This window comes from Pygoscelis adeliae, unplaced genomic scaffold (assembly GCF_000699105.1).
Source record: "Pygoscelis adeliae isolate BGI_AS28 unplaced genomic scaffold, ASM69910v1 Scaffold327, whole genome shotgun sequence".
Lineage (NCBI taxonomy): Eukaryota > Metazoa > Chordata > Aves > Sphenisciformes > Spheniscidae > Pygoscelis > Pygoscelis adeliae.
This window is the reverse complement of record NW_008825300.1, coordinates 111,543-128,579: the sequence shown is the minus strand read 5'-3', so window position 1 is coordinate 128,579 and position 17,037 is coordinate 111,543. Positions and strand designations below refer to the sequence as shown.

The following is a 17,037-nucleotide window of genomic DNA, read 5'->3' as shown; positions in this document are numbered from 1 at the left end:
AGGGTGCGGGGGAAGCCGCACGGGGGTTTTCTCCCCCGGCTTTTCATTTTTCCACCGAAAAAAAGCCAGTCGAGCTCCTATTTAATTGACGACCCATGAGGGTACTTTGGTGCCAACGACTGAGGCTCTTCCACTGCGTGGAGGCAGCATCTGCTGCCTGCGTTGCCTTAGGAAGGAGCGGTGCACACAATTTCTTTTAAACTTTGATGAGTACATGCAGCAAAAATTGTGCTTCTCTCTGCTTTTGGCTGACTTGTATTGCACAAAATGGGATCTGCTCGTTTACATTAATATGCATATACTTAAGCTCCCCATTTTTGCTCTTTTAATGAACACCGGATCAGTAATGCATAGTGATATGTATAGAGTGGAGGATGAGAGATGGTAATAGCTTGGACAAAAAACAGCTATGGTATTAATGTAATGTGACAGTTGTTTTCCTGCTCAGTTGTTGAAACATCCACATTGATAATTTGTTCCAGCGGTGGAACCTAGAAAATCCACGTATCGCCAGAATTATTTTTTTAGTTAAAAATAGAAAGACTGGAGAGGCATCCCTTGAGTGGGTTTGGCCTGGTATGTGAAGGCAGAGATTGTCAACGTGCGTCCCAGAGGAACTGCATTATAACGCAGAGTCCAGTGTCCTTCAGGAGCTCAGCTTATAAACAGCCCAATGTCTGCCTGTATAAGACAAAATGGGGGAAAAAAAGAATTGAAGTTTGGGACGGAAGAGAAGGGTGGGATGTAAAGGTCAAGAGGGGAACACTCAGCAAACTGGATCAACTGCTTAAACACAGGTCCAGTTTATTAGATGTCATACAAGGGCTGACAGCCATCGCATGGTTATATACATCTTAAACGAGGTGGAAGCAAAGAGCTTGTGAATGCAACCCAACCTGCAACTTGGGGGCTTGGAGGGGGGGTGGGGGTGGGGGGTGTCAGAGCTATCTGTGCACTGTGGTTTGGCTCTGACAAAGGGTGTGAGAACTGGAAATTGCCGACTACTCATTTCTAAACTGTATCCGAAGGGGGCGTCAGAGACGCTTAGACTTCAATTTCTTCTGAAATCCGAGATAGCGGAATCAGTTTCCTTGTTTCTAGCACAATTAATGAGGTGGTTAGCTCCACCCCAGCGCCGGGTTATCTTGGGGTTGTGCCCAATTATGAGCACAACTCTGAAGCAGGTATAGCAACAAACTTCTTGGCCATTGATAGCTCCTGCTTTTCTTTAAGTGCCTTGAGGAGAGACAACGTGTTTCAGGTGAGACACTATTTGTGTATAAAGGTGTGTGTATGTATATTTCATATATGTGCATATATATAAATATATATACACATATATATTATATAGGCATGTATGTATCTGTGTATATATACATATGTATATATTACTTTTTTTCTCAGCTACCCAAGAAAGGAAGGCATAGGACTGTGAAATACAGTGACCTCAAAAGGTCAAAGCAGGGAAAGACTGTGCTTCAGTGCCTCTGCTCTGGACAGGCTTTGGCTCTTAGTTTTCCTGGTATTGATGAAAAATCAACCAAAATCAATACTGGTGGGATAAGGACCACAAGTGAGTAAATATTTCTCTAAATCTAGAGAAATCTCTAAAGGCACAGGTAACAAAGTTGAAAGTATTTTGGTGATAGCAATGCCTATTTATATAAGAATTCGTATATATGCAAGGATGTATAAAAAAATAAAGCCAGGGTATAGAGTACTGTTCCAAAGAAAAAATACTTTACCATATGCTGCTTTCAATTTTTAAAAGTCAGCATACTTTACTCCATGGTAAGTTGCCATGTACAATTGAAATCTACTTCTTTTTTTCCCTAGGACATCTTTTCTACAGAAACCATGTAATGTGAGGGATTGGCCAGCTTCTCCGGCACTAGAGATTAGTTTACAGTGTTATCTCAGCTGTTCCTCGGTTCAGAGGTGTTACAGTATTTACATAGAAGCCCGCTGCTGATAGCTGCATTGAATTCCTCCCCAATCAGACCCTCCCTGTCACATCCTACATTCCCTTTGGCTAGAGGGAGAGAGACTCTGCTGAAACTGAGACAGAGCCAGCTCTCGCTGCAAAATCTACACAAAACAGTCTGTATTTTCTTGTTTCCTTTATAACTAAATATTGGCTTTCTCTTCCCTGTCCTCAAGTTTTAAATTTCTAATCCAGCAGGACTCACATCTAGGATCCTGATGCACTTGAGAGCTCATCAATCCCCCACTCCCATATATTGCAAGGTCAAATGAAAAGGGCACGACACAATGTACATAAATCCAAAATCACATCTGCTTCCTCGTAGCCATTCAAAAAGTACCCAGCTAAACATATTCCTTTGGCCAAAATCATTCTGTTTTCTGCAATAAAGTGATGTTACAGCCTCAAATAAACCAAACAAGCAAACAAAGAAGCAGAAACCTACTGAAGTGTGTTATGCAATGTCATCTAGAGGAAAAATATTCTAGCGTCTGACTGACCAGGGTCCCCACATGCTGGGTACATTTCTCATGACTTAGCTATCAGGAGTGACTCCGGAGACAAAGGAAACACTGACAGTGTGAAATATTGGGAGAGCAGACAGATCTGCAGTGAACATGATCTGCATGTACTCTACAACAGCCTGAATAGATATGAGCATGAAGCCTCCATGTGTACGCAGTATTAATGGGGTAGCCAAATAAAATATATATGACACATGCACAGGGGCAAAAGTGGATGCATTATTCAACCAACAAGACACTGTTGAGACTGCAGCCAAAATCAGAATGTGAGTTCTTACCTCTGCATGGTAAAAATGTGAATAAAAACATCACACTGCGATCTTATGATGCCCAGAAATCCTCACAACTGCTATTCAGCTTTTGAATGAAAAAAAATTTAGCTTAAAAATAAAGCCTCGATTCTTCAAAAACTTTAAAGCATAGAACACTTATTGCCACAGACTTCAGATTTTTTACAGTAGTTAACACTGCATTCAGAAATTTAAAATGTGTAGGATCAAGCCCCCTCTGTATTTTTTTCAGTCTTTCAGATTATCCTTTTATCATCTGTACATGTTCCAATAAAAACAATAAACTTTTCATAATATGCCAAACCATTGCATGTACAGTATACCTTGACCTAGCAGGTCTTAGAGCAGATGACTTCTCACTTAAAATCTGCTATTTCTAAATCCAATGGATGATGACATATAAAATCTGTCCTAGCACCGAGCCAAATGTTACCTCTTTTAAGCCTCAGGACAGTGTAATCTTTGGAAGAAATTTTACTTTTTCAAGAATAAGAAGCAAATGCCACTCTGACAGGTTTTCTTTTGTCCCATGACAGCTGTTTGGAGCTATATGTGCTTTAGAAATATAAGAAGCATCGCAGCAGAGTCTTATTGATGGGCAGGAGTCCTGACGAGATGAGAATGCCAAACATACAATATATGATTAATATCACTGTCATGAATGAATCACTGTCACGAAGGAGTCATACGTGGTTATCTACGTCTATGTAGTTATGAATCTGTGTGTACACAGACATACAAAGAGAAGCCAGAAAAGACAATTCTGCAGTCACCACCAATCCGACGTTGTTCCCTATGAAAAGCTCTATTACACTTTCCCAATCAATTTTTGAACCTCCCAAGTGAGAAATCTTTCTCCCGTTCTGCTAGAGGAGAGTCTCCCAATTTAATAATCACACTGCCAGGCAAGTGTCTCCAGAGAATTCATCAGGTATTTTCCCTTCTTAGTTATGTCTCATTCACCCTTGTAATAGCCCATGTTTCATACTTAATACATTCTCTGTCTTCTCAGCATTTAAACCCTTCACATAGTTGCAGGCTGTTATCATCTCTCTGCGTCTCTTTCTCTCGCTCACCCATGTACTGCTGCACATCTATAATTAACCTAAAACATCTTAAGTGTGCACTGAAATGCTAGAATAATGAGGTGGGCACTGAGAGTTAGAGATGCAGCTAAAACATCTTGTTATGAAGCTGAGAGAATTAGGGACGGGCAACGTAAGTGGAGGTGAGTGGCAGTGAAAGGAATTTGTGCTTCCGAGTCTCTGACCCTCCAGAACCATTATTTGCCACATGTCACTTACTTACAAAGAAAGGCCAGGACTCTCACACCCATTACACCCCCTTTGCAGCGGAAAGAGGGCTCAGAGAGGCCGGGAGATCCTAAAAGTGCTGTGCCTGCACAGGAGGAATGTCTTGTTTCCAGAAGTGCTGTGCTTCTCTCGCAAGCCAGAGCATGCCAGTCATGACAGGGTAGGACTCCAGCACTTCATACTGTGAAGACTGCAGGCTGCTCTGAAATAAAATGCAGCCCAGGGAAACTGCTACAATTTAGGCTCCTCAGGCTGTCTTATGCACTGAGGGACATGTAGTAGTTCAAGAGGACAGAAATATGTCCTGAACACTTCAGCTGTTGCCAGCATGTATCTCGGTTGCCAGGCTTGTGTAGTATCTCTGAGAGATACCTGCCCTACATTAGAAGGTGGATGGGCAGTATTTCTAGCAGTATTTCTAAGTCTCATTTCAACTGTTGGGGTTTTTTCCAGTTAGCAACACATCTGACCTAAGCATCAGAACAGATAGAACATGAGAAAACCTTTGTGTATGTTTATTCAGTATCACAATCATTATTTGACACTTGATGAGTCTCTGGCTGCTAGTAACATATCAATAAATAGCAATTCCAAAGGCACTGGGTAATTGCTAGATGTACCAAGTATGGTTTGACAATATCTTATATTAGGAATATTTTCAAAAGCCACCAACGCTTAAGGCTAAATTCTGCCCAGTTAAATGAAATTTGTGATTATTTTTATTTAAATTATATTTCCTTCTTATATGTGACTGTAAAAAGCTCAGATTTGCAGAATGGTCACCCAGGAAGTGTAATGAAATTATGTGGGACCTTAGCAGATGTTTCATTAGTATATAAATTATGTAGACTAATACCTAGATACTTAAAAATACAAAGGAGAACAGAGAGAGAGAGAGAGAGAGAGAGAAAGCAAGACATAGACTCAGAAATTTGCAGCCAAAGGCACTTCCTCACCCTGATTTATGCCTCACTCCACCTTCAGTCTCCTCCAAGCTCACTGTGCTGTTGTTTCTTTGCCATAGATTCTGCACCTGCTATGTTCCATAGAAAGTGATCAGGACTTCATAGCCTATGTATGTATTGCTTTTCAAATTTAGCATCACAACTGCTACCAGACCAGTGCCATGAGCAGATATCTGCAAATCTACTACCAATGGTGGTGTTTCTAGCACATGGCTGTAACCTTTCAATTTAGTCTAGTTCTCTACCGTAAGTCCTTCTGCAAGGTCTCTGAGTCATAACCACCTACAGTAATTCATGTCAAAGCCAGTTTCTAAGAACTGTTCAGAATGTTTCATACTAGGATTTGATCTTTTCCTTTCTTCACTGCTTCTAATTTCCCCCTCTTCATGAAATTCCCTTACTTTTATTTACATTTTTATCACTTTCCCACTATCCTCACTTTTCTTCTCTTGTCATTTCCATCTTTGTCTTCCTCACTACATATCTATAAGTTCTCCAGCTCTATATTCTCCAGTATGCATAGATTGTTGTGTGTAGCCACCTATATGCAAAATGGGCAGACACCGACGCTGTGAAGATAAGAGAAAAGAGGATACAATTTGCAAGGAAAAGTTTTCCAGAGACAAGAAACATACCCATTTTCTTCCCTAGCTAGCATACAGTTGTAGGAAGATGAAATCTACTATTTATATCTTGTCTTTAGTGGCATATCACATAGGCCAATCTTCTTATTTATAACCCACCACATTACTTTGGTCTCACCAATCTGCATAAACAGATTTGAAGTCGATTGCAATGAGTAGGGTTCAATAATCTGAAACAAAAGGAACCTGAACCTATCAGCTGCTGCAAAGCACTGTGTGAGTTTCCAGATCATTTCTCAGCTGCCTTTTATTTTTCAGAATCAGAGACAGACGTCTCATAATTACAGGAAAAGCAACAATGAAGCTGTCTATTCTAATTGCATTCTAGCTAAGGAATTAACTTTTAATAAAGGAAACCATCAAATGCTGGCTTTTCTGTTAATATCTCTACATGCATTTTCTTGTACTGCGTGTTAAAGCGGGAGAACCTACGTTTCTTAATCTGTATAGACTAAGGAGAGAAGGAAGTATTGCTTTACTTTTTTTTATGAAGTGACTTGATTGAAGTCACACTGGAAATTGGCAGTTTATGTAAGAATTGAATCCTACTTCTGAAGACCAGTTCCAGCTGTTGATATGAAGCATGTCATTGTTCTCAAATAAGAGTACATAAGGCTCTCTGAATCTGTGGTGTACACAGAAACAGTTTGCTTTGCCACAATTGATAGATATTTCCTTCCCAAGAAATACCATTTTACAAGACCGATGGATTCTACTGCTGTTATTAGGAACACAAAGATATTTGATGAGTCTCATAAAAACGTGACGATTCCAACCTGCAATTTTGCAAAGCTGTAAGATGATTTAGATAAAAGCATCTCAGTTATTAACAAAGGATGTAGCTGGACCGTGATATACGGAGAAAACACTGCAGGAAGTGAATTCAACAGCGGAACTGGAGGATGCTGAGACTGGCTTGGAACTTTCTGGCAAAATTATTTCTCTTGCTAAAAACCAGAGATTCTTCAAAATACATTTTACCCCAGAAGTTTTGTACTCCATTTTTCAAAGAATGCTCTCAAGTCAGCTCATTTCATTTTCTTATAGGTTGAAAAAAATCCACAAACTTACAGATTTATTTTGCAGAAAAGCACTATCTGAATTATGAACAAAATATTTTAATTGACAGAAATTAATTTTTTTCCAAATTTTGTTTCTGAGTATTTTCAAGATTTTTACCTCTTAGCTAAATTCAGGAGAAAAATATTTTTATCTCACCTTTTTCAAAAGATGGAAAAATTACCTCAAACATAACAGTTTATTAATCAAAGCTAAAACTTTGATAATCAAAATAAAGTTTCTCTGGAATCTTGCTGACCATTAGAATCCCTTGAAAATTAAGCAATTAACAATTAAGCAATTAGCTAGAAGATTGCAGAAGCTTCCACAAAGCTACCTGATAAAAAGACTTTATGTAACATAAAAAACATACTACAAGTGTAAGCTGATATATTCTGACTACATATCATGTTGCAAATGCAAATTTTATCCACTTTTTGCCATTCATTTCTCCTTATGTCCAGCTGGACTTGATCAGAGAGAGAGACAAAGCATCATTAAAAAATCTAGACTTTCCAGTGAAGACAATAGCTATGTAATATGGATTCAATTTTCTGGATTTCCAGTCAGCCACTGGACCATAAATTTTACTTTCATGTTGCATTCCTAATATGAGTACATTTTTTTTGTGCAGGTATGGCCTAGGTACATTTTTCACTAGCTTTTATGAATAGTGTGTTTTATAAAGAATATCCAAATATTTCCAAAAGCAATATCCTACAATGAGTTATCTTCAGTAATGTAGTCTTCATTTCAATCCAGCATTCCCATAATACGTTCAGTGCAATTCAAAAGAATCCATACCAAACTGACATTTTTCATTTTAACAATAAAATATTTGTGTAACACAATAACAGTATTGACGGACTTTTCAGATCTCAGAGAGCATTTACTAAGCTACTCCTATTACATACACATAGGGTAAAAAAAAACCCCACAGTAAAGAGACAGAGTTCAACTGAAATGAAAATAGCAAAACCACATTTTGAGCCATTCTATAATGCTTGGTGATGGAAACAATTTCAGGGGACTAAAAGGGGATTACTTCTAGGGTTTAATAATTTTCTAAATAGTATTCTAGAATAACAGTGGGGAATGTTTTGTACCAGTACTTATTTTGTCACTTACTTGTCCAAAGTCCTAACTACAGAAAAAATAAATCAGGGTCTACCTCCTTTTTCTTGTAAAAAGGCTCTGTTTTAGACAAGACTAAGCATTTACCAAGGATTTAGTAAGAAGTTCGTACTCTCTTCTGTGCATATTCTGTAAATAATCACTGCATTTCAGGCTTCACTTAACATGCTTCATTAATATCACAGAAAAATGTCACAGGGGCATTTCTGAGTTACCTGTAGAACAGTATGCTTGATTTCCAATGTATCGGAACACTTATTCTAGTTACCATCATCCTTAGCATAGGAAGACCTGTTATTGGCTCAGCTAACTTAGTAATTTTTTATGCTTGATACAAAGATGTTTAAAAGTCAAATTTAAATTAGCATTTTGTATAAAACTGTTCAACATATCCTGCAGATAAATAAAGAATTGTGGACAGCAGCAATGTACTCTTTCATTTAAAATATCTCTAAGGCATAGTTAAAATTTCTGTTTATTGTCATTCTTCCTGTAAAGAATGGCCAGACAGAAACTGTCCTGAACTTGGGAACAATGATCCATCACAGGTGGGGGTTTGAACCATTACATAAACCCTGGAAAACTTCTGAAAAAGAGGGTTAAAATTGAAAGGTTAAATGCATATTTAAGGAACAGGTAATCTACCTAAAATCTCAAGGTTCAAGACCAGAGGAAGTACCAGATGGCATCAGTAAAATCTCATTGGCAAAAGTTCATCATTTAAGTCAACTGGGGAAAATGTTGCTGAAAATACAGTTTTAATCTGTTGCCTTAAGCATAGTAGATGTTTGGGGAAAAAAAGGTCAATCTGATGGTTCATAAAGCAATTATTTTCCCATAAAATATCTTCTAAAATAATATACAAAACACAACAAAAGGTAGTCACCACAAAGAAAATCTAGATGTTTTTCCTACTTTGCAAAACAGTATCAAAACTACCAGGCCACGCGGTTGCCCTCAGAGGAATGACTCTCATCATAAGCAATTGTCTCTCAGTGCAAAATGTCTTGGATAGACCAAGGTATTGGATAGACATTTGACAAAGCTTGACATGCAGAAAAAAATCAAATATAGCATACTGCCCTTCAAAATGAGAAAAAATGGCCCTAAGACAAGGAACTCAGTAAAAATTAGTAGAAAAAAGTTACTTGCTGAGTGAGGTTGCAAAGTCTCGAATCAGCCATACTCTACAGAGAACAGGGGCACACAGATGGGCTGGCATTGACATTATCCTCCAATAACAATTGTGAGGACCGAGGTGTCTAAGGACTCAGACTATATTCAGGCTGACTGACAGGGTAAAGGAAAAAAAAGCATGTTTCTTTAACCTTGTTTAACCACATAACATTTGGAGACTATTTACCATGGCCCTGACAGACACTCACAGCCCTGACCATACCCGCCCAGCCTCCTCCAGGGCTCCCCACCGAGCCCATGGCCCAGGACCCCATGTCAGCCCCCCCAGGGCTGTCAGCCCCTGGCCCAGCGACACTGCAGCAGGGCAGGTCTCCAGCTCCCCACAGGCCGAGGTCAGCCCATCCCCGTCCCCACGGCCCTGCCCAGCCATCTTGGGGCCATGTCTGAGCCTGTTGCCCCTCACCAGCCATGTTCCTGATCCCCATCTGAACCTTGACGTCTCAGCCCAGCTTTGTCACTATGGACCTGCTAGCCACCAGTGGATCTGAACCCTGTCCTGTAGATTGACTTCCTTGCTTGACCTCAGACCTGCCTCATCGCCATGATGTTGCCTTATGATCTGGACTCTTGCTCAGACCTGGCTGCCATCTCCAAGCCTGCCCTGCTTGCCTCACTTGGGCACTGTAGGACTGGGACCTGGCTGGTGGGTGCCCTGCCCTGCCTTGCCCTGCCTGCCGTGTTATCCCCACGGGACTCCCATCAGATGCTGAAAGACCACACCAAAAGCTTTGCTACTGATCTTGCTGGCTGCACCACCCATTTGTTGTTGCTCTTTGCTAGCCATGTCACCACTCAGCTTTTCTAGCCAATATTTACTTGCCTCTGCTCTGCTTACCACCTTTCACAGAGGCTTTACATAGACATTGGGTTAAAAAAAGAAAAGCAGATACCCTGGACACCTTCATCCAAGTATACCTAATAGATTGCAGAGTCATGTTTCATCTTTTGTTTTCCCTCCCTTTGCTTTTTCATACCCAGAGGCCCACATGAAACAGACTGAGGCAGAATTTTATCTGTTAAGCTTCAAAGGCATTATGGTGCTTAGGATGCTAAACTAAGAGCTGAAGAGAGCATTAAATTTGTATCTCGCATCTCAGCAGAGTACTCTGACCTCTAATCTGTAATAGAAGGGAGAAGGAATAGCCTCCTCTCTACTTCCACCTCCTTTTCCATGCCTAGGTGGCACTTAAAAAAGAAGCCAAAAAAGAAACAATAAAGAGTAAGTCCTGTTTAGATTCTCAGGAAAAAAAGATGCTGACAATTTCTACAAGCATTTCAGGTTTTGGCTCCCAAGTGAACAGGGTATCTATCTGCTAACTTCTCCAGTTCAAGCACACTAACTCCAGAAAGGAAGTGTGTTTTAGCTACATCCCAGGATTTAGTGCTTCCAATATAGTAGCTCTAAATGTCTTACCACTACTTTAGCTTTTTCTGGCATGGTCCAGTGCCTAAATCATCTCATATATTTTAGGTGGAACCTACACACCTACATCAATTCTCTAGATTCCTCTCTGAGTGACAGGCAACTAAGAATTAGGTACTGCAGCACCTCCAGCCTTCCTTACATTTAGCACCCTACATATATCTTTTGAAAGCAGCAATTAAAATTCATGGTGCTTTCAAAATATACACCATTTTAAAGGTAAAGGCCTTTAATACAGAATTTCTTGTGAAATATAAATTGTGTCAAAGCTTTTGGAAACTGAAAAGAAATACTCTATCTTCTGTAAGACTCATCAGCACTGTTTCTATTTTCAGTCGTTGATGGTCAAGCTGGTTCCCAGTGAAGACCCTATGACAAGTCAAGTAAAAATTATCTAAATGGCTGCTGTAAGAATTAAACTGTTGCACCTAGAATATTGCAGTGAGTTCTAAGTATCCAAGTACAAGAAAAATGGGAATTAACTACAGAAATTCAGAAAGACTATTATATGTTTGAGAGAAAGCCCTGAGAAGAAAGCTTAAGGGATTGATACAAACTGCACGGAAATTCTTAATAAACTCTCATTGACTTTATAGGCTTTGGAGTAAGCCCAGAAAGTGTCGTCTATGTATATTGCTTTCCTCGCAAATTAAGGAGGACATAACAGCTATTTATAGTTGGCCTAAATACCCAAGGATAAGGAAATATTTATCTGGTAGAACTATAACTAGCAAACTTACTCTGGCCATTAATTCTAAATCATTGTATATTCTACAAACTTGTCAATTTATGTTGTCACCTTCAAAGGATACTGCGGGAGTTCAAATCCCAGCAGGAACTGGACAGTGATCTACCCAGGGCTATTCATATTGAATTGATTGAAATACGTTTTTGTTGATTGATTTCTATAGCACCAGGAAGCAGGTGAAATTCTATACAAGCATAAAATAAATTCAAGATTAAATAAATAATAGGATGAATGCTGAAAATATAATGTCTAAGCATATTCTGAAAATTAGATCAGTTGGGCTGGAAGCATATAAACTAAGTAAGCCTTTAAAGCTTGAGACATTAAGAGAAGACGCTAGAATATGCACTGTAATTACTGTCTTGTGTTAGCTAGCAACCTGCTTCTACCCTAAAGTCAGTAGATTTCTAGCTCTAAACACAGGCCTTTCAGTTTGGCATAACTAAGTTGTTCATATTTATTAGTGAACTTTAAACTCCGCAAATTCCTGTCAGATTTTGATACATAAGGCACCGAGGTACAGATTAATTGACTTCATGATAAACAGGAAATTGTTGATCAATCTGAAGAAGAAAAATGATTCTTAGAAGTACCACTCCAGTCTTTTAAGCATCAGTCCAGTAGTCCTCAAATTTTCCACTTGTCACCCCATTCCTACTGGTGTTTTGGGGCATGCAATTTTACAGATGACTATAGCAAGATCAAATAGTTGTCATGACGAAGAAATTGCTTTGCTCAGCCAGATTCTCCTAGCTGATCGGCTTGAAAGCTGTAGAAAGTTCTGCTGGTTTCAGCAAAGTTACACCCAGCTGAAGCCACAGAGGAGTGAGATTCTGAGTTCAATTATTAACAACAAGGAAATGAAATACTGAAGGGCTTACCTTTAGGAAAAATATCTCTGCAATATTCAAGTGAAAAGAAAGAAGACAATCTTGGAACTCAAATGAGCACAGAAACACAAGTGGGTTGAAAATCACAACAACTTTACATAAATTCTTGGTTTGCCTCCTGCATCTGGAACTGCTATGAAAATGTAGCTGGATACCAAAATGTCGCCACTGCTAAAGCAACTAATATGATGTCATGAGCAGATTAATTGCTTAACCTGGGAAAAAGTCATGTGGGATAGGTGAACTCTAAAAGGAAAACTAAAGGAAGAAAAGATCTTCGTTCTACATAGTACCACAGAAATTTGACTCAGGGAAAAGAATGTTGCAAAAGGTAAATGTTGGGTAGGTATGTCTGGAAGTAAAATTTCAATAAAGCTAAACACGAGGTTATTGCTTTTGAACATTCATGAGTTTGAATGGCCTTTTATTTGTAATGCATATTCATTTAAATGATCATATATAGCATATCTATACATCAGGCTCCATCAATTCTTATCTATTTGTCATACATCATTACTCTTACAGGAAATGAAAGAAAATAAATTTTAAAGTATTACAAAAACACAGCTTGCTTAGTAATGTTCTCTAGACTCATTGTGGGAGATTCTAGTTATTTTTTCTGTTCCTACCATTAAAGGACAGAACAGGTTTGGTAAAGCAATAAAAGCAGTAGTGCTACTCATCCTAAAGTACCTGGCATCATTCAGAATCAAGCCCTCCTATAACCAAGGGGAGATAATTTCTTGCTGTAGAATTACACACTAATAAAGCAGACCTAAATAGTTTCTAATACTAGCAGAGAACTGCATAAGAAGTTCTGTTAGAATTGTGCTGGTTTTGGCTGGGATAGAGTTAATTTTCTTCACGGTAGCTAGTATGGGGCTATGTTTTGGATTTGTGACCAAAACAGTGTTGATAACACAGGGATGTTTTCATTACTGCTGAGCAGTGCTTACACAGAGTCAAGGCCTTGTCTGCTTCTCACACCACCCCACCAGCAAGTCGGCTGAGGGTGCACAAGAAGTTGGGAGGGGACACGGCTGGGACAGCTGACCCCAACTGACCAAAGGGATATCCCACACCATACGACGTCATGCTCAGCACGTAAAGCTGGGGGAAGAAGAAGGAAGGGGGGGACGTTTGGACTGATGCCAACCCCAGCTGACAACTAAGCACCACACAGCTGCTCACTCACACCCCCCTGTCCCGGTGGGACGGGGGAGAGAATTGGAAGAATAAAAGTGAGAAAACCCGTGGGTTGACATGAAGACAGTTTAATAGGTAAAGCAAAAGCTGCACACGCAAGCAAAGCAAAACAAGGAATTCGTTCACTCCTTCCCATGGGCAGGCAGGTGTTCAGCCATCTCCAGGAAAGCAGGGCTCCATCACGCGTAACGGTTACTTGGGAAGACAAACGCCATCTCTCTGAACGTTCCCCCCTTCCTTCTTCTTCCCCCAGCTTTACGTGCTGAGCATGATGTCGTATGGTGTGGGATATCCCTTTGGTCAGCTGGGGTCAGCTGTCCTGGCTGTGCCCCCTCCCAGCTTCTTGTGCACCCCCAGCCTTCTCAGTCAGCAGAGCATGGGAAGCTGAAGAGTCCTTGACTAGTGTAAGCACTACCTAGCAACAACTAAAACATCGGTGTGTTATCAACTTTGTTCTTATCCTAAATCCAAAACACAGCACTGTACCAGCTACTGGGAAGAAAATTAATTCTATCCCAGCTGAAACCAGGACAATAACATACAGAATGTGTTAGTACAGTCATACCCGTACCTAATTTATACATTAATAAATATATATATATTGGGGGTGCATGCTCAAAAATTTTTTACTGATTCCCACAAGGAAATAAATAATAGGATGCAGTCCAAAATCTGTTCAAAGGTGGCTGAACAAGTAAACTTAAGAACATAACATTTAACAGACTGGGAACCAAACACAAAACACAATAGCCCCGTAAGACATATTCAGCACAAGGAATTCTACAACAGTTATGTCAGGCATAAAAGCAACTTCATAAACATAGGAGGAAATTCAACAAAATAAAGTAGATAAAGGGGAAGGTAGAAAACATAATGAAGGAAAATAAAATCAATTAATGAAATCCTAAATCAAATCCTTTGATCAAAAAAAGATCAAATATCTCACAGGAAAAAATAGGATGCAAATTATGATGAATTAAATAAAAATCAACAAAAATAGGAAAAAATAGAGGAAAGAGGTAAGGAGAATAAAGATGGACAATTAGATTAGGATGAAAGAAAAGAGAGAAGAACGGAGGCTATTCTGGCAAGCATTCACACCTCTCTTGCTTGCTGGACTCCAAAATTCATTGCACTCCAAAAGGACTTGAGCCATCACCTACTAATTTCTAATTGGAGAGAGATGGGGAGGGAAGATCAACATAAAGAGATGCTCATAAAGATCACTCAGCATTCTAACTCCCAGCGTATCTCTCACAAATCCTTCTGGGACCCAGTGTCACAGACACAGCCTTGACACAACAGGTCCTCTGTGGTACCAACCACGTATGTAATAGAAGCAAAATGAAGAGCAAAACTATTAATGCTCCAGTGCTCCCAGAACGCAGCTGCTAGGCTTAAGCAGTAACTTTAAAATGTTTGTACATTTCAGGCTCCATTTTACCAGCTAGTACAACTGCTGTTGGAAGTCACACAATAACATTTATGATTGAGAAGGTAATCTAATTATAACATTAATTTCAGAAAGCTTATTTCTATGCAGGAGAAAAAGTTACCACAGACAGATATTTCAAAAGTAGCTTTCAACAAAAATCTGATTTTTCAGAAGTTTTTTTCAACTCTGTTTTATTATTGTGGAGCTATAAAAGAGGGAGAAAAGAGAAAATATCCAAGTTACTCTGTGCTGAATAAGTCAAACAAAAAATATTCTTTTGTTCCAGCACTTAGAAAGCTCCCTACAGGGAGTCCATCACATGAACCACATACTAATTTTAGGGTTTGAGTTTGGGTGCATTTATTTCTCTCATTTTCCATATTCAGAGCACATACTGAGGTCAATCTAAATCTCATCTTTCCACCTTTTATATTAACATGCGTGTTCATGTTAGATGAATGTTTAATGCCTAAGTTTTAGCTGTCTGCTCTGCCCTAGCAGAATTCACAGCTCCCGAGTTCAGTGTTAATACACAGGGGAAGTTTCAGAGAACAGAATCAGCAAAAAAAGACCCAGTGAATCACCTCAGTCAGCACTGTGTTTTCTCTGATCCTATCCTCTAAAATATTAAACTACTCCTATGTATCATCACCTTATTCAGCATAAGATGGTGCTTGATGGTTGAGGCTAAATGAGGGTAATGGTCTTTCTGAAATACCATTAATCTTCAAAGCTTAGGTGCTCTTTCTTACCAGTCTAGATTCACACCCTGAAACCACTTTCTAAGGGCTCAAGCCCCTTGCTATTCTCATTGAAAGAAACAAAAAATACTTCAGTTACAGCCAACTTTATTTTACAGTGGCTTTTTAATCGCAGTAGCTTACTGGGAAGTAGCATATGTAATCCTCTTGTGTTCCTGCTGTGGTAGAAATACATAACCCTACCTCCCAGAACGAAGTTACAGGCAGTTCTAGGCAGGAGCTATTACAAGAATAATTATAGCTAGATATACACAACATTGAGTCTCTCGCTATACCCTAATGATTAGGTGCTTACTCAAAAAGAGGAAATGAGAGATATTTTGGGGCTGCTTCTGTACCTGTTCTTCCCTTTCAGTACTTTACTAAGTAACAGTTGTATATAAATTCTGTAAACTGTCCTTGGAGCTGGTTTGCTAAGCTGTAGGCTTGAGAAGATGGACTAGCTGATTTCCTCAGGGATTTTGCTGTACCTTCTTTACCACAATTTCCCAAGGGTCCTGCAGAACAAGATGATACATTAATATCCACATATGAGAAGTTATGGAATAGATTTAATGGTATTAAAATCCAAAGCATCACACCCAGAGCACATCCCTGTGGTACCCAGAATGATTCCAAGACCCCTGCTGAAGAAAACATGTGCAGTCATTTAATTTCTATTTAAACAGTAGCTGCAAAAGGACCATTCCTGACTTTGGGTACTTGACTTTGCAAGCATGATATACTTTCACTGAACTGCTTTTGCACAAAAGTTTTGGGGCGGTTATAAAAATAAAGCTGAAATTCAGAAGTGACATCATATGACGTCATAATGCCACTCTCTTTTCCCAGCAAGGCTGGTGTCTTTACATTCACCAGTATCACTGTCACAGGAGTAACAGGTTTCTACAACCATGTTGAAGGTAAGTATCATTCCCGGGTGGGTTATTTTCCTCCAATTCTTCCAACAACGTCTCTTCTCCCCCACAACCTCATTCTTGCCTACTCACATTCAATTCCAGCTCTTCAACATAACCTTGCCTGGCTTCTCTAGTCTCCCAGTTTCGATCCTCTTCCAGAAATCTATGACTCTGTGGAAAATAGTGGCCAACCCCAATTGCCCCATCCCTGAACCCAAACGTTTTCATTCCAACTCCCAGTTCCACTCAGTTTTACCTTCTACAGTTAAGTCAGGAACCTTCTTCATTCACGCTGGGAAGACTACTGCAAACAAAGGCAAAAAATCTCCCTCTTCTGAGTTCTGATATCTGACCCCACCTCAGCCCACAGTTGCAAGGAAAATCACTGAGTTCCCTGTGCATGAACAGGCAAACAGTGCATGTTCACCTGCTCTACAGGAACGGTGTGGACATAGCCCAGTCTTGTGCAACAGATGAGCATGGCTGAATATAGGCAGAGAAGACAGACTCCTCAGAGATTTCAGCTGCTCAACACATACGCATGGCTTTTCTAAGAGCTTATGAA

The 17,037-nt window shown here is 39.6% G+C and overlaps 1 protein-coding gene across 1 annotated transcript in view; it reads right to left on the bottom strand.

Moving 5' to 3' along the window:
• ACTC1 (actin, alpha, cardiac muscle 1) overlaps positions 1-9,480 on the bottom strand; it is a 15,266-nt gene extending 5,786 nt beyond the window's left edge. The window contains exon 1 of the mRNA XM_009329985.1: positions 9,313-9,480. Coding sequence (XP_009328260.1) covers positions 9,313-9,480 — 168 coding nt within the window. The remainder of the gene's footprint in view (positions 1-9,312) is intronic.
• Between the last annotated feature and the right edge of the window lie 7,557 nt (positions 9,481-17,037).